The sequence below is a fragment of the Sinohyriopsis cumingii genome, chromosome 4 (assembly GCF_028554795.1).
Source record: "Sinohyriopsis cumingii isolate HCF-2022 chromosome 4, ASM2855479v2, whole genome shotgun sequence".
In the NCBI taxonomy this organism is placed as follows: domain Eukaryota; kingdom Metazoa; phylum Mollusca; class Bivalvia; order Unionida; family Unionidae; genus Sinohyriopsis; species Sinohyriopsis cumingii.
In genome coordinates, this window is record NC_142964.1 from 55,936,886 (window position 1) to 55,956,535 (window position 19,650).

A 19,650-nucleotide genomic window follows, 5' to 3' on the forward strand; every position below is an offset into this window, starting at 1 on the left:
GCTCCCCTTTTATTTCTCCCTTTCCAGCCATATGTTTGCTATATGCAGCATTTTCTTCAGCTAACTGACTTGGCTGGTTGTAACATGGTTCACTCTATAGCATGGATGGGTTCTATGGACCCCAACCAATGCGTTATAGTGGGATCACACTATATTCTTAAAGTTGTTGTTGTTGTCGTTGTTGTTGTAGGGTTTTAATGCCATTTTTCAGCACAAGATAGGACATAAATGGCAGCCAGTATATATTGTGGAGGAAATACCGGGGAAAACATGAAAAGAACCATCAACCCACAAGAAGCTACTGGCAAGCTTTCTCATACACCCACACTGGCCGAACCCAAGACTCAAACTCATGCAGACAGAGGTGAGATGGCAATGATCCATAATAGTGAGCACTTTATACCACTCGGACAATCGGGGCCCAGTATTCTTAAAGGCAATTAATGCCACGTATGATTATGTACCTTGCAGACATCAATGCCTGTTTGCGTCACGATAACAAGGTGGCAAACAAAACTTGGATGGTAACTTATGATAGAGAGATATAAAAACACTTTTTCAACTTTATCTATCAAATACAAAGGTTATTTGACTTATAAAGCAAGTCATCACCAGAAAACAACTTAACACATTAACCCCTGGAGCTTTTTGTCATTTTTGCCTAAATATTGAGTAGGAAACACATTTTGAAAGCTATTTCTGAATAGATTGGAAAACACCCAATCCCCGATCATCTTTCAATAAAATACTGCCTAGTGGTGTTAGAAACATCGATTTTCGTTGACTATTTGACTCGCGCATGAGCAGAAGGGTAAAAGTTGGACATTTTTTTTTTTTTTTTTGCTAAACAGAGCCATTATTTTTGTATGGAGACCACTCTTTATTCCAAATGCCCATCTTATCCTACTTTTTGCAAAGGCCCATCTGTCTGTTTGCAGTTCATACCAGTTTGCCTTAGATCTGAGACCAAAAAGTCTAAAATCCGGACACAAAATCAAATTCTAACCACAGGGAAATTATGGGTTAAAAAAAGTTGGGTCCAAAAAATGAGGCTTTTCTATCTGTATTTTGTAGTGCAACTAGATGTTCCAGATTAGTTGGTATCATTGTAGAGCTACATCTGTCTATCTTTCTATAATACCACCCACTTTAGTGTATCATGCATGACCATGACGCTACAGAGCTCGGCAGTAGGCTACTACCTCCTGCCCCATAAAGTTGTCACTAGGGGTTAATGTGTTAAGACTCTTTAAAATATGATGATTTTTATATGCAAAGTAGGCTGACCTAGAGAAGCTCACCTGGACGTCTTTTTACCAGTATTCACAGGAATATTGAAAATAAATTGAAAAAAAGGAAACAGTAGTTCTTTAATTGCCACTTTGACCATATTTTCTGTGTAATCTATAAAAGCATATGCTGTAAACGAATAGGTCGTACTGTGCGGCATGATCACCAGAAGTTCAAATAAATTGTTAACTGAAAATAGGACTACTTAGCACTGTGCAAGCATAAAATTTACAGCTCAATTAATCGGTTGTGAAATAAAAGAGCTGCCATTACCAGTTAAAGGCTTTGCACTAGCAAAAAACTAAGGAAGTATTATTTATAGACCCGGCTTATGAAAAAGCCAAATACAAATCAAATGAGAATTTCTACTGCAACAAACACCATGTAAAGCAAACCACAAAATATTATACAAATATAAAGTTGTTGTGAGTTGCACAAAAATGGAAACAATTGCTAGAAAACACCTGAAGGTAAACAAAACTGATAGACATTCCACAGGATACTTAATTTTAGTTTAAATTATTAGAATCCAATCAAATGTAGATATCATCATGAACAGACTACTATAATAAAACAATTAACCTCAGTGCATCCCAAAATCAATATGCAAATTTAAGTTTCAGTGCATTTTTGGAGATGCAAACTTCAAATGATTTTATTTTTAAATCCCATGATTGATACCCTCATGAATTATTTTGCCAGCTACATTGATAAGATGCCCCATATCTTATTACTCAAAATCAAAGATCTGTCCCAGAACATACAGTGCACAAAAAAAAATTACTTTAGAAATTAATATAAAGGGTCCCAACAGTTCATATGGTAGGCTATATCTTGGAAACAGAATTATGTAAGTCGGAGCAGATGAGCAAGTTCACAGTTACAGTGAAACTCCTCGAAACCACAACCTCTTGGTACCCATAATTTCTTTAGGTTTTGATAAGTTTCCAGCTTATTGAGGTTTTTGCAAATGTGAAAAAAAGTCTCCTTCTGAACACGTATGTGACGAGAGAGAGAAACATGGATATATTGCAGTTACAAAAGTATCAGTGTCTGTGTGTGTACAAGAGCACAAAATTAAGAAATTTTTGTTACTTCATTTTATTTTAAATACATACATTTAATGAAGAATTAGCTGAACAATACTGAAAATTGTATCCTGTCACATGAATACACTTTCTCAACATAGAAACATTGTCCTTATCACAAGAAACAACTGAGAAATGAGCTATAACTTTTCTTCAATTGGAATTACAACTGATTCATAATATTCATAGTTCAAAAGCCGAACTTGAGAAAAGGCATGGAGAGTTGTGTTGTTTCTTACACTGTTCTTTAACTAATCCGGTTTGTGTTAATGATTCCATTTCTTGTGCCATAACAAGATAATGGTCATCCTTAGCAATCATAATGATTTTTAATCTCTTTCATAAACTCAAAAAATTTCAGGGTAAGTCATTTCAATGCCAAATGGCTCAGAACATAAATTCTCATCATAATATTCATTGCTTTCATCATTGTCTTCACTTGTCGATCCTGCTGACTGCTGACTTATCTGTTTACATTATTTATCCCTCTAACGAACATCTGTCATCCATGACTTACTGTTAGCTATAAATGTCAGTGGCTAGTTTGCAACATTAATGTCCTCAATGTTTCTAAGCCTTGCTGATTACAAGTGGTTTCAATTTCTAGCAAGAAACATTGCATGCAAAACATCATTAAATACATGTATTGGTTTACTGAAAATCGTTTTAGTGAATCTTACTTATAGAATACTGCTTTGTCGGTCTCCGTTGGCAAAGCATCAAAAGCAAAGCCATGTTCCTGGTTAATAAAGCCCTCATATTTAAAGGGCAAGTAAACAATATTCTATTAATCATGTAAACAAATGAATAGCATCTATCACAATTAAATAACCAGCAGATAAACACAGATTTTCTAAAATAGCTTACCTACAAGCATTGTTATTAATACAGGTAATTAGCTTTAAAAGCTGGTTCTTTTGTATGGTGGAAAGACTTCCCATTAGTCTCCTGTCAGGCCTAATCTGTGTCAGCATGCGTGTCAAGTGTTGTTTTAACCTGCTTGCCCTGTGGACATTTTCCAGATCCTGGTATCACAGATAAGATCACTACAATACTTGTTAACTGTAATAAGTATGTTCCAGCATGTGTAAGAAATGTAGTAGCAAAATATATTTCCAAGTTTCAACTGTGTTTCGGTTTTATGGCGTATTTTCAGGAGAAAATTTAAATTTTGGATAGAAATTTGTTTTGGTGTTCAGAAATGAGGAGTTTTGGTTTAATAGTGAAAAAGTGATGATATTAAAGATGGATAATTTCAGAACTCAAAACAAAATTCAGTCTTGAGGTGGTTCCGATATCCCGAGGTTCTGCTTTTGAGGAATTTCACTGTATAATCAAACTTGCTAGTACAATTTTTTTGTGTACATTTTGTGCAAAGGCAGTTATCAGCATACCTCTTCATTTGTACAGTTATTATTTCACTCTCTCTTTCCTATGTGTTTTTTATATAAAGATGACAACTCTTTATCAGGAATGCCTCTGTACACATGAAACTGAATGGCTTACTCTCAAACCAGACTGAGGCAGGAACAATAAGGCAAGTACAGTTCCCTGACAGAGATTGCATTATACTGTTCACAGAGCCCCAAGGCAATTTTACACCTGTGCACTGTACTGCTTACCTACAAGATTAGGTTAAATACCCAGTTAAAACATTTACTTTATTATAGAATACAAGTTTCTCGGCAGAAACCTCCATTGTCCAATTTGGTCATTTTAATATCAAATATGAGGGGGTTTGTTTAAAACTAATTTTAATTATATAGTACACTGCTTTAATTTTTCCTACAATATTCCCCAGTCCCAAGTGAATTCCCTCCTCTGATTAGTAACTGAAGGCCCTGAACAAACATTCCCTGTCTGAAGCCTTAGTGACTTCCGTTATTCAGAAAAGAGTGATTCTTGGACTCAGATCCTGACTAAAAATAAGAGTGGGAGGAGAGAAGGGAATTTGGTAATAATAGCATGTGTCTGTTGGCTAACGATCGGATCTTGATGAAGTCAATCCTGTGCTGCTCTTCGCTGATGGCTTTTCATGTGGCTGATGAATCTGATGTGAGATGTGCATGTCCTGGAGCAGTGTGTGCACTGGAGGCATGGGTTGGTTCTTGTGTTTCCTGGCATCAATGATTTTCGTTCTGCTGTCATCCTCAAAGGTTTTGAACCCATTACAAACAGCTGCATGCCAGCCAGATCTATCCTTGCTGCAGGACTCAAGGTCTGTCATAGATATTGAGCAGCATCTCATGCTGTCTTTGAATTTTGTCTTCAGGCGACCAATTTTTCTGTGTCCACTAGATACAGCTCCATACAAAATCTGACATACATGACCCATCCACTGGAGTTGGGCTCTCATGACCATCACTTCAATACATGGTCAAGCCTGCTCTATCCTGCATTTCTAGGTGCGTCACTCTGTCTCACATCCATAGAGAAGGCTTGTTAGCACAACTGCTTTATACACCTTTATCTTGGTGGACAGTATGATATTCTGTGGCCCAACATGCGAGAGCAGAGAAGTTCTAGTGACTGACTGGCACTGCTGACGCATGCCGTTATCTCTTTGTCTAACGATCCATCAGAAGATATGATGCTTCCAAGGTATTTGAAGTGATCGACAGTTCTTATCCCAGTGTCTTCGATAAACACAATCGGGAGGGGGGAGCTATGGTGCCTGGGACAGGTTGGTGAAGTGCCTCTGTCTTGCTCAGACTGATAGTGAGTCTAAGAGTCTTGAGGCTTCAGTGAAGCGAGTAATGATGATCTGGAGATCTGTTTCTGTGTCCCATAAGAGCAGTCATCTGTGAAAAGTGCTTCAAGAATACGTTTCTCCACTGTTTTGGCATTCAGTCGGTGAAGGTTGACGAGAGAGATATCCAGTCTGTACTTTATGTACACTCCTTTCTGGAGATCACGAGAAGCATGGTTCAGAACATGTGTGAAAAAAGGGTTGAGAATAATAATGGGGCGAGAATGCAACCCTGCTTCACGCCATTAGAAACACTGAATGGCTCAGAGACATCCCGTTGTAGAGAATGAGTCCCATCATGCCATTGTGGAAAAGTCGGATCATCTTAATGAACTTCCTAGGGCAACCGAGTCATGCTAAGATGACTCAAAGTGCATCTCTGTTGACCTTATCGAAGGCCTTTGTGAGGTCTATGAAGACACCATAGAAGTTCATGTTATGTTTGATGCACTTTTCTTGCATCTGCCACACTGTGAAGAGCATATCGATCATGCTCCGATCTGGTCTGTATCTACATTGGGCCTTCGGCAGTATGGCTTCCGAGACATTACCAACTTGACTGTTGAGAAGGATGTGCGCCATAATCTACTTTGCAATCGACAGGAGTGATATGCCTCGATAGTTGCCGCTGTCAGCTTTGTTCCCTTTGTTTTTGTATAAGGTGAAAATCATTGCAACTCCTGTGACATGGACACCTCCTCCTAAACGCTGATCAGGATGATGTGCAGTGCCTCAAGTGCCTTAAAGCCAGCTGCTTTGAAGTGTTCAACAGGAATTCCATCTGCATCTGGTGCTTTTCCAGAGCTGATCATGTTGATGGCCCGCCTAACTTCTTCCACGGTAGAGGGAAATCCAGGTCACATATAGTTGGCTTTGGGACAATTGCATCTAATACTTTAGAGTCTACGGTGTAGGGCATGTCCAGTAGGTTGGAGAAGTGTTTTTTCCACCTTTCGATGAGCAGAGTGGTCCTGTCAGAAGAGATTAGCAGGATACTGTGGGATTTCGACAGTTCATAGACGTCTTTCAGGGACCAGAAAAACTCCTATGAGTTGCTAGTGTCTGCATAATGCTGACTTCATCTGCTTTGCAGTCCCACCAGCTATTTTGCATAATTCGGAGTTCTCTCTGGGCTTTGTTCTGCAGGTGTTTGAAGCAATCACGTTTTGAGACCGAGTCAATGTCGTTTTGCCATTCTGCATAAGCCTCTCGCTTTTGTTGAAGGAGGATACTTATCACTTCGTTATTTTCGTCAAACCAGTCTTGGTAGACTTTTCTTTTGGGTCCTACGATGACTTTCACAGACTCACTCTCACTCAACATGTCATTGAGCTGGTTCCACAAATTGAGGTTGGGTCACCAGTCAAAGGTCCTTGTGTAGTCAGTAGGTTTTCAACATGAGCTTGATATTGCTCTCTCACCTGCAGTGTTAACTTGATTCAGGTAAGCTTTGTCTTTTTGTGCTGTGGCAGAACAATGTTGAGATTAAGGATAGCCCTGACTAGTGCGTCGGCTCCCCTCAACGCTCTTATTGTCCATACATTATGGTCGTCTCTGTTATGAATGATGATATAGTCGATCAGATGCCATTGTTTGGATCTGGGATGCATCCAAGTCGTTTTATAATTGTTCTTCTGATGGAAGAGTGTGTTCGAGATAGTCAGATTATTATATGCAGTTACTGACAGCAGAAGCAGTCCATTCGTGTTTATTTTTCCAATTCCATGCTGTCCCAATACTCCATTCCAGCTTTTGTAGTCATGGCCCAATCAGGCATTAAAATTGCCAAGTATGACGAGTTTGTCGCAAGCTGGGGTAGCTTTTATGAGTGTATCGAGACTTTCGCAGAAGGCCTCCTGGTCTTCTTCACTGCTGATCAATGTGGGGGGCATACGAACTGATGATGGTGATATACAGTGATTTAGAGAGAGGGATGTGGAGTTGCATCAAACGTTCGTTCACATGTGTAGGAACTTCTGGGAATTGATGTAAAAGTGCAGCACAAATGGCAAAACTGACTCCATGGATTCTGTGTTTTCGCCTTCCAGTAGGTGTAGCCATCCTCGGGTTCGCAGACAGATCCTACATCGGCTAGACGTCTCGCTAAGAGCGGAAATGTCAATCTTGTATTGGCCCAGTTCTCTGGCTATGATGGCTGTTGTTCTCTGAGGCCTGGGTGTATCTTCTTTGTCCATGAGTGTGCGTACATTCCATGTACCGAGAATGAGTTTGGTTTGTTTATGCTTATGGTGTCAACCACATTAAAGGTTATCTGCCAACTGCAGCTAGCCGGCCAGTTAGTTTATAGGAGAGGCAATTTTTAGGACACCTTTTATAGTCCCATCCCTTTACTAGAGTGAGCAGTGATGACCTAAACAGGGCTGCTCAGTCGCCTAGAATGCTGCTGGACTTCTCTGCTTGCCTGGTTCAAAGAAAAATGTCCACACACAGCCTCCATGTAGGTTTGGAACTACGACTTCCAGTATTAACCTCTACCTGTCGCTTTGTCCCTCCCCGACTGCCATTGGAATTTGAAGATGCGCAGAGTAGAAAGAAAGAAGCAGGGGTTGCACAATAAAAACTTGCATGTGAAGGAGATTATGCTGAAGAAGCTGTTGCGCTGAAGCAACCTCACCCCATCGGCCGCAGAAGCTGGAGTCCAGTGACATGGTAACTCGCTATGGCTGGCAACTTCTTTGGATGGCCAGGGCTTCTTTTGTGCTCAAACGTGCCCTCTGCACTCCACAGTGCATTGCTGATCAGCCCTCCTGGCCGTTGGATCTTCTGCACGTAAGAACATAAGTATTAACATAATTAACATTTAGTTTAACCCTCAGATATATTAAATAGTAATTCCAAACCTGTTATTTTTATGTTGCTGACTTTTGAACCCTGAATGACCTCACAACTAGCTGTCATAATGAACATACTATCTGCTGTCAGTCGGATGCTCTACTGCAGACTAAAGAAATAGTTTGACAACTCACCTACCTGACACAATTCAGCCCAATGCACAAATGCCTTCACTCTGGTGCATCACTGAATGAAGGTTGAATAAAGAAAAGATGGAATGGTAATTTCATCTCGTTTAGGGGCCATCACATGGTTGGATAAAAAAGGGAGACTGAATCAAAGTCAGACCATTGTCACAAATAAGGCATGAATTTCATTCCATCTCGCTGACACTGGAGAAGGTTCCGCATAGGCATTAAAGAACTGGACTTCATAGCTCAAAGTACTTGCTCAGCTCTGAAAGATAAGGCTCCAAAGAACTTAAGGATTTTGGAGACAATTGCTCCACAGTCTTTAATGGTGAAGATTTAGTAGTCTTTTCTTTGAAAGAAAAGAAAATCTGCAACTGAAGTTCAAGGGGGATAATAAGATTGATATTTTGCCTACAGCACCAATTACTGAATACTCTTCCCTTGATGTAGTAAACTTTTGAGGTTGACTTTCTTGCACTCTGGACAACGCAGTCTGCAACCCTGCTTGAAAACTGATTTTGTCAGATAGATCGTCTTAAATGAGCCACAGATGAAGGTAGAGGATATGTGGATTGTTGCAGCAGCGACCTCATTGCTGTATCAGTAAACCCCTGAGGTATATACCAACAGGTCATGGAGATCACTGAACCATTAGCAGTGGGCCACAGGAAGGTGATCAGGTTGAGCCATTACATAGGAGGAGAAGATATTTTCAAGCTTTTATAAGAAGGTTAGTCATTTTCATTTAGGAACAACAAGACACCATAAGAACTCTTCTAATGAAATCCCTATGTCAAAATCACTTTCCATTTAAATTTTTTTAGCAAAAATAAGAATTACAAGATGGACACATACTGAACAACTTGACCCCATAAGAAATCTTCTGGTGAAAACACTATATCAACATGAAGGAGTAGCATGAAGATTTTAAAGACAATTGCTGTATGACAGTAATACTTGTTTCAGATATACACCATTTTTATTTATGACCAATTAGATACCATAAAAAGTCTTCTGGTGCAAAGACCATGTCAATATGACTTCATTCATTCAGGAGCATTGATAACAAGATTTTCAAGCTGGCCACTGTATCATATTAGACATTAGGTCTGCACAAGGTTTATTTTGAAACAATTGGACTTCATAAGAAGACCTGGTGCAAAACCAGTGTCAATAACTTTCCATTCAGATGGAGTAGCAATAAGATTTTGAAGATGGTTGCTGTGGCCCCATCTTGGACAACAGATTGGCACCATTTTCATTTATGATCTTCTAGACATTATAATAAATCTTTTAGAGAAAACCTCATGTCAACACAACCATCCATTCTGAAGAAGTAGCATGAACAATAACAAGATTTTTAAGACTGACAATAATGGCCATTAGACAGACACAGTTTTAATTTAACTAGACATCAAAAGTAGTCTTTCAGTCAAAATCTCATAGTCATATGACCATCAATTAAGGAGTAGCGATAACAAGATTTTCAAGACTGCCTTTACATGCAGTCAAACTGGGTGTCAGTTCAGCACCATTTTCATTTAACTCCTTACCTTCTGCTAATGCATTGCTAAAAAATAGCCTTGCTTCCCAACAGATGCATACTCTCTCTGTCCTTGTTGAACAATACAAGTGTTTCTGGCCAAGGATTGGGAAACCTCAGAGACGTTAGAGCTTCACATTCAATGAAATTGCAAACATTCAGTCTCTTTAAAATATTTAGCCAATGAAAGTAGCCCTTGCATTAAATTATGAAAGTGTTCTATTATTAGTTTTACAAACTGAGTGTTAACACCTTTTAAGATGCATATTTTCCGTTTTGTCTTCACCATGTATTGCTGGCTGAAAGTCATTTTAAAAAAACCTATAATCAACAATCAATCTGCACCGTACTCGCTAAATAAGCACCTCTTCTATCTGGCAATTTACTATCGATTCAGGATATTATCCCTTTGCCAATCTAGCTCTGAGGACACGTCTGTATGTTAAAAGTAATAGAACAGCTCCAAACATTTGGTCTCACTACTTTATTTTTATAACTTGCTAAGGTCATTCTAACATATGCCCACATAATAATATAAGCCAAGTAAAATTCTTCGTAAAAAAATGCTTTAGCAAAATTGAATACTGTAGTATCATTTATTTTCACTGGGTTCAATTTTCCTGGTTTTGTATAAAAAAGGGGCATTTTTGTGGGTACTTAAATTTGTGATTTTGCCTGCCAAAGCTTGCATATTAGCAGGTATTTAATTGCGTGATTTAACCTCTACAAATACAAAAAATAAAGAATACAAAGGTATAAAACTATGCTGATGCAAATGGTGGTCACTTTAATGTTTAAAGTAATACTACCACCTGTATGAGCACAAATCAAAGACCTGGCAAGTTCAATATTTACACCGTGTTTTCAACCAAGCAAACAACATCAGTCGAAGCCGACACAGCCAATAATGCTAAAACAATACTTCTATCTCCATGAACACAAATAAAACACCTGTCAAGATGAATCACTTTCACCATGTTTTCATTTGAGTGCTCAACATCAAAGGAAGCCGCTGCAGCCAACAAAACTAGGGCAATCAGTTATTAAAGTACATATGAATGATATCTTACCTAAACCACTGTTCATCAAATTGCACCATCAGTATTCTCTGACGATCATGGTGTTAACAAAATGGCTTAATAGTGGCAAAATTCAACTTAGACCCTCCTAGGTTCCTAACTCCTAACTCGTCAGAAGCTGTGAACACTGCCCATGCGCTTGCTTTCCAGGCAGCTAATGACGAGGGTAGAACCCCTGCTTGTTACTGTTCCGGAAAAGAAAGTGAGGAGAGTATGACAGTTGTAACGAGGAAATCCAGGCAAAACTAGCCAGATACTCCATAAATAATGGTGTTGTCATAACAGCCCGCTAATTCAGTAGCGATCTGAGTTGTACGATCAGTGAGACCACTAAAGCGGAGTATGCACGACCAAAACATAAAGTTAAAAAAGCAAGATGGGCAAGAACTTTCTAATTTACCCAAATCACCCCGTTGCAATCCTTTGATGCTAGGAAGCATGCTTGATGTGAAGATAGAAGACTGGATCAAGAAAGTTAGAATTAATGGAGAAGTGATCAACATTAGGATCATAATGGCAGAGACTTTAATCACCAAGCATGCTAGCAGCCAGCTGGCATGTTACGGTGGACACATCAGCATCACCAAGCACTGGGCAAGGTCGCTACTTTGCCGTATGGGATTTGTTAAGCAGAAATGAATGAAAAGCATAAAACAGCTGCTAGTGATTTTGAAGACATTAAGAAAACATTCTTGGAGAAAGTTAACAATGTAGTGAAACAGCATAATATTCCAGACTGTCTTATAATAAATTGGGATCAGACCAGATGCCAACTGGTGAGAGGTGGCAACTAGACGACAGAAGCCCGTGGATCTAAGCAACTGTCAGTTTGTGCACTTGATGAGTAAAGGCAGATTACGATTTTACTCGCAATAGCAAAATCTGGAACTCTCCTGCCCCCTTGAGTCATTTACACAGGGAAGACTGACAGATTCCTGCATAAATGTGTAGTTTTCCCTGACCACTGGGATGTGACTCGAACAAACTCACACTGGAGTAATGAAAAATCTATAATATGTGGATAATGTTAATATTCCATATGTGAACAAAACACATGACCGGCTGCCCCTTGTGCAATGCAGTCAGCAAGCAGTGGCAATATCTGATGTGTTCAGACCCCACCAAAGTGTGAAGATGCTAACAAAATTGAAAGACAGTGGAATCACTCCTTTGTTTGTGCCTGCCTCTTGTACAGATTGACTTTAACCACTAGACTTGACAGTAAATAAGAATTAAAGTCATACTTCCATGAGTGGTATTCTAAACAGGTCATGGATGCCATTATGGAAAAAGATGTTACTGGTGACAATCATTACACAGTATTAGTAAACCTTGCAACCTCATTAATCAAGCCAATTCAAGCTGAATGGATAATTGCAGCTCACATGATAATGAGTGACAGATCGGAACTAATTATCAGTGGTTTTAAGAAAGCTGGACCTGTTTAATTCACCAATTTGGAGATTATTTACCTGAGAAGCATCACTGGTATCACCACTGCTGTTGCTGGAAAAGTGATGCCTACGTCTCCTCATGCTATTACAGTCCAGACATTACTAGAGAGACAACATGGTGATGGAAGCTAATGACAATATGCAATAATTTCACTGACAGGAGTAACTCACTTTATGACCTTGATATATCCTTTTGCGGCTGCTACATGAAGGGCAGAGGCCCCTGTCTTGGGATGTTGTTTTTCATGGATGACTTTGCTATTAAGCCACTGGTTGGCATCCCTCAGCATCTGTTCCTCCTCTTCCCTCCTTGCTGCATCAGCATCCACACCTGACAAAATTTAGACAGTTACAGCTGCCTTAATAACTCTTCCTAAATGTTCCATTACTTAATACATTGTTACTTAGATGTCAGGCATCCAAAGATTTTGATATTTATAAACATCTTTCTATACAGACTGCACTATTTACTCAGGTCGAAGTTATTTCTTTATTATACATTGTTCATGTGTGCAAAATAATGTCCTCATTAAAGATTACCTGGTACTTAGCTAGAAACAAGTCGACAAACCATAAATAAAGCATTATTAGCAACATTTTGCTATTTTTCAATGGAAACCAATTATCATGGATTTCGTTCTTGCTAGGAACCATGTCAATTTAAAGACTCAACAATCAGTATTTCTACTGTGAAATAATAATAATTCCAAAAATATGAATTTAAATTCTCAACAATCAGTATTTCTACTGTGAAATAATAATACTTCCAAAAATATGAATTTAAATACTCAACAATCAGTCTTTTTACTGTGAAATAATAATACTTCCAAAAATATGAATTTAAACACTCAATAAGCAGTATTTCTATTGTGAAATAATAATAATTTCAAAAATATGAATTTAAACACTAAACAATCAGTATTTCTACTGTGAAATAATAATACTTTCAAAAATATGAATTTAAACACTCAACAATCAGTATTTCTACTGTGAAATAATAATACTTCCAAAAATATGAATTTAAACACTCAACAATCAGTATTTCTACTGTGAAATAATAATACTTCCAAAAATATGAATTTAAACACTTAACAATTAGTATTTCTACTGTGAAATAATACTTTCAAAAATATGAATTCAAACACTCAACAATCAGTGTTTCTACTGTGAAATAATAAGACCAAATAAAAATAAATTAATTTAAAGATGCAACATCAGCATTTCTAGTGTGAAATAAGAGTACTACTTAGAAACTACAAACTCCTGACCAGGACAATGATGCATGCTGTCCAGCTGATCCAGGTTCATTTGTAACTCATCTAGATGCTGGCCATCATAATCAAACCACTGATGACCATTCTTATATACAGTCTATCAGGATTGATTCATCATCAATGACCGCATCAAAATTAGACCCATCGTCCAAAGATGAGTTTGCGGTATCCAACATACATATGCTCATGGAATTAGGTCTGCGGAAAGATGAATTCCAGTAGTGGATTGCTGGAACTGTAACTGGATCAAATGCATCCACATCAGCAGAATGCAGTTTGACAGTTGTAGTTTATTCAGCTCAGCATCAAGAATGATATCCATGTCTGTAGTTCACTGAATTGTAGACCAATTTACCTAATTTAAATATCATCTGCACCATCTAGTTTTCTTTGAATTAATTTACATTTTTACTTAATGTATGCTTGTGATATAATTTGTCTAATAAGTGGCATGCAAAGGCCCTCATAACTGCTTAGTCCTGTATCAAAATGAGCTATTCGATGACTCCTGGGCCAACATGGCTAACTATATGTACATAAAAAAAACTTTTCAGGATATAGTGAAGGAGTACTGTTGTTCTGTATGTTGATACAAATGATGTTGAAATTATTCATGCATGGAATGAATTCTGTAACTTAAGCTACATTATGGGAGGTTAACGTGAAATTCACTGAATTAAAGTCTCAGATACCATTCGCGATGGTGAGCCAATGAACTATAACAGCACTGTCGTATCTGCATGCATTCTGTTTCCATATTTCAAGTGAATTCTATAACCAAACTATCATGGCTACTTAGTTTTTTTATGCACTAGCTCACCATGAAATTGACTGGGATCTGACCCAAGGGCAGGTGCCAATTTTGCACTCTGCTTCCAATTTTTTTTAAAAAAGACTTTCCACATCCATGCATTTAAAGACCTAACAAACATTATTTCTTCTGTGAAATAATACAACTACATCCAAATAAACAAATTTTATGATCCAACGATCAGAATTTCTACTGTTAAATAAGACCACTTCCAAGTAGATAAATTTAAAGACAACAACCAGCATTTCTACTGTTAAATACGAGTACTTCCAAATAAATTTAAAGACACAACAACCAGCATTTCTACTGTTAAATACGAATACTTATAAATAGATAAATTTAAAGACCTAACAATCAATATTTCTTTTGTGAATTAATACAACAACTTTCAAAGCCAAAAATGTAAAGACCCAACTGCCAGTAATTCTACTAAGAAGAAATAAGACTACTTCCAAAACCATAAATTTTTAGATCCAAAAATCAGTATTTCTATCAAATAATAAGACCATTTCTGGATAAATTTAATGACTCAACAATCAGTAGTCCTACTGTGAAAAAATAAGACTACTTCCACGTCCATAAATTCAAGTACTGATGAAACTGTTGTATTTATAAAATTCATGGAAACTGATTATCATGAAAATAAATGAATTGCCAGTGTTATAAAAAGTATCAATGGCATAATGGTTAATGGATAACAGCTGCATTATGATATCTAAACCACATTTCAAGCTGATGTAATAGTACATTCTTATGTGAACAGTACAATGCAACATACATAATAACATCACAATGTAATGTCTACAGTTTACAGAAGCAGGTGAGAAAAACGTCCTTGTCCAGCAGCCCCCATGTAGGAAGTCTGAGCTGCCCAGGTTCCAAGAAAAAGTGGCAGAGAGAAGGAAAAATGAAACTTAAACAGGTTGAAGCTTTAGGTCCAATGAAGCTTTGCAGAAAATCTGGTGGAAATTTAATCTTAATAACAAATGGGTTTTCATGGCCCTTTCAACACATTATAATGATGAGGAAGTGGGAGCTAAGTGCAAGGCCACACCAAGGGCACTGACCTGGACACACAATCCTTACACTATAACAATCTAATAAAGCTAGTGTTCACAAGCACATCAAGAATCCCAATATTAAGAGGATTATGTGCCACAACTCGAAGAGAATGGTTTAGAATGTGGTCATCGTTAAACTCATTCGATTTCTTTTGGTGATGAAGCCTGACAGCAAAACTGGATGAAATCTATTTGTACATGTAGGTATAAGCGAGAGTGTTCCCAATGCTGCACAATGCCAAAGCTATGGGACTTAAAACCAAGAAATATCACAGAGTATGCTTATCAATTCCAAGCTACTGTTGAGCTGAAGCTACACATCTCATCTGGTTTAAATGTAATCTAATAATGAAAGTGGATGCCAGGGCACTTGCAATGCAGATTAAAAGACCATTTCTGTCCCTTTGTCCTTAATGGGGGGGGGGGGGGGGGGCAAAAGCTTACTTTTCCATTCTCTGTTAGCTGTTCATTACCTTGTCTGTCCATTTCATCTTGCAACAGTTTTTCCATCCCATCATCCTCACAAATGTCCATGGGTAGGTCTCCATCATTATTGACAGCAGATACACTGGCTCCCATCTCGAGCAAGTACCTGAAAAAAATTATTAAAAATAATGTTTGGGATATGAATAGATTGCTGAGTTGGTCGAATCAGGACAAAAGCATTCATTTGAACTTTATCTATGTTTACTTACCAACAAATGGTAATAAAGCTTCCTGTGCAAAACACATTTCATGCCCCCTCTCCGACTATTTTAATTTTTGATGATAAGAAAGCTAATATGAAACTGAAGTTATGACCAAAATAAAATATTTTCATATCATGAAACAAAACCAAATATTTTGTTCCATTTTGCTCCCTTGTATGATTGTTGCAACCATTTTCTTCTCGGATTTGGCACCCCTCTGAAAACAACTCCCTGTGCAAGTGTACTTCTTGCACAAAGCTTATGCCAGCCTTGATACATATGTATGTATTTTTAAAATAAACCTGTCTGAAACAAACTTGAAACAGTTGAACATTATTGACAATAGAGTGGAAAGGATAATGGGATGTACAGAGGGACACGCAGACCTTTAAAAGGATGGACCCATGTAAATAATTAACACCACATAACTCCTCCATGAACAAAAATAAGTGCTGAACAGGTTGCAGCTGGGATACTGCTTAGTCCCATTCTCATCTGTGCCATCACTATTATCATTGTCACTATTGTCATCATCATTTTACTCGAATAAGATTAATGGCATACTTCAACTCAAATGATCACAGAATCTACCAAGTCAGAGAAAAATGTGCAATGTTACATCTGATCAAGTGACATCTAAACTCACTCTTTAAAGGCCTTCACAAGATGTACAAGCAATCACAAACATGCACATCCAAGCACTTCAGGCATGTATTTCTTGCATGACAAACAAAACACATTCCCCCTTTATCAAGACCTTTGAAGCAATGAAAGAATGCTTCCTGCAATGTAACTGTCCAGAGGAATACTGTGTAGGATTGCATAAACATAAAATCAAAAAGACAAATTTTCAAAATCTCCTTTTCAGCAATGGGCCAGAGGATGTAAGTAAATCCTTTCTACACATCTGCACTAACCTCATATATTGCCTACAAAATTGAAATAAAATCCTTTCTGCACATCTGCACTAACCTCACATATTGCCAACAAAATTGAAATAAAATCCTTTCTGCACATCTGCACTAACCTCATATATTGCCTACAAAATTGAAATAAAATCCTTTTTGCACATCTGCACTAACCTCATATATTGCCTACAAAAGTGAAATAAAATCCTTTTGCACATCTGCACTAACCTCATATATTACCAACAAAATTGAAATAAAATCCTTTCTGCACATCTGCACTAACCTCATATATTGCCTACAAAATTTAAATAAAATCCTTTTGCACATCTGCCCTAACCACATATATTGCAAACAAAATGGAAATAAAATCCTTTCTACACATCTGCACTAACCTCATATATTGCCTACAAAATTGAAATAAAATCCTTTTGCACATCTGCCCTAACCTCATATATTGCCAACAAAATTGAAATAAAATCCTTTCTGCACATCTGCACTAACCTCATATATTGCCTACAAAATTGAAATAAAATCCTTTTTGCACATCTGCACTAACCTCATATATTGCCTACAAAATTGAAATAAAATCCTTTTGCACATCTGCACTAACCTCATATATTGCCTACAAAATTGAAATAAAATCCTTTCTACACATCTGCACTAACCTCATATATTGCCAAAAAACTTGAAATAAAATCCTTTCTGCACATCTGCACTAACCTCATATATTGCCTACAAAATTGAAATAAAATCCCTTCTGCACATCTGCACTAACCTCATATATTGCCAACAAAATTGAAATAAAATCCTTTCTGCACATCTGCACTAACCTCATATATTGCCTACAAAATTGAAATAAAATCCTTTTGCACATCTGCACTAACCTCATATATTGCCTACAAAAGTGAAATAAAATCCTTTTGCACATCTGCACTAACCTCATATATTGCCTACAAAATTGAAATAAAATCCTTTCTGCACATCTGCACTAACCTCATATATTGCCTACAAAATTGAAATAAAATCCTTTTGCACATCTGCACTAACCTCATATATTGCCAACAAAATTGAAATAAGATCCTTTCTGCACACCTGCACTAACCTCATATATTGCCAACAAAATTGAAATAAAATCCTTTTGCACATCTGCACTAACCTCATATATTGCCTATAAAATTGAAATAAATTCCTTTTGCACATCTGCACTAACCTCATATATTGCCTACAAAATTGAAATAAAATCCTTTCTGCACATCTGCACTAACCTCATATATTGCCTACAAAATTGAAATAAAATCCTTTCTGCACATCTGCACTAACCTCATATAATGCCTACAAAATTGAAATAAAATCCTTTCTACACATCTGCACTAACTTCATATATTACCTACAGAATTGAAATACAATCCTTTCTACACATCTGCACTAACTTCATATACTGCCTACAAAATTGAAATAAAATTCTTTCTACACATCTGCACTAACCTCACATATTGCCTACAAAATGCTTCAATGAGACTGCTCCGGTGGCCTAGTGGTCAGATCATCCACTCAGATGTGGAAGGTCGCAGGTTCAAACCCACCACCACCACCCCAAGTCATACCAAAGACATAAAAATGGTACTAACAGCTGCCGCACTTGTCACTCAGCATTAAGAGTTTAGTGTTAAGACTGGTTGGCCTGGTGTCAGGATAATGTGACTGGATGAGACATCATGCTACATGTCTGCGGCATGATGCCCAAGTGCTAGACATCACTATAAACTGCCACACTGCAGACATCATAGCAATATGATTTGAAAAATTATGTTAAAAATCCAAAACACACACACCCATAGTGCTTAAATGAGTGAGTCAGGCAAGACAGGAACTCATCACATACCAGTGTGTAAACCTTAGACCTCTTGCAACATTATCTTAAAGTTTCAGTTTAATACAGCATCTGACGTTGAAGAAATAAGGTTTAAATTTTGTTAGTACACAACTTTAACACAGTATACACCTTTCCTGTAGACAGTGCTACATAATTATCTCCTCCCAGCCGATAGGTGTCAGCAATAGCGTCGGCCATTATAGTGCTGACAAAGCCTGGTTACCGAGCATGCAAACTTTGTATATTTGACTAGTTATGATAACAGTTCTGTTAACCTTACATGCTTATTTCAAATTACTTAATAATTCATCTCGTGTAACTAAAACAACCAATATGATCCGAGTGTCATTTAAATGCAGATTCGTAATGCACAACTTGATCAGATTAATGTATTACTCTTTGTCCTCTATTGAGAAACCACCTCTCTGGAGATTGTTTAATTGTAATAACTCAGAGCTATAAAGAGTTTCAGGTTTTGCTGTGTGCATCTTGAAGGAATAAATTAATTTAAATATTTATGGTGTGATACTGTTAATAGATATCTCAAAACAAATAACATAAACTGTGATGGATAAATCAGTAAAATATAACATTGCTTTATTACATGTGTTTACTGGATTTATCTACATGTAATATATACCGAGACATACTGATACGCATGCATTATTCTAATTGATACAAATATTACACACTGAAATAACACTTAAATAATCAAGTATGACACAATGCAGTGGTTTTGACAATAATTTAGCAATCAATGGTTTTGGTCTGCATCTTAGAAAAGGTGGGTTTTACAAGCAGTAATGTTGATAAGAATTTTTCAATTGGCTGCATGGTTTGTTTCTTT

The 19,650-nt window shown here is 37.4% G+C and overlaps 1 protein-coding gene across 12 annotated transcripts in view; it reads right to left on the minus strand.

Annotated features, from left to right (window-relative positions):
• Positions 1–19,650, minus strand: part of LOC149801204 (protein phosphatase 1 regulatory subunit 12A-like) — a 264,345-nt gene that overhangs the window by 208,513 nt on the left and 36,182 nt on the right. For all 12 annotated transcript variants that reach the window (XM_089955260.1, XM_089955259.1, XM_089955257.1 and 9 more), the window contains exons 3-4: positions 15,807–15,925; positions 12,359–12,518 (exon numbers count right to left, since the gene is read on the minus strand). In XM_089955260.1, the coding sequence (XP_089811386.1) occupies positions 12,359–12,518; positions 15,807–15,925 (279 nt within the window). The remainder of the gene's footprint in view (positions 1–12,358; positions 12,519–15,806; positions 15,926–19,650) is intronic.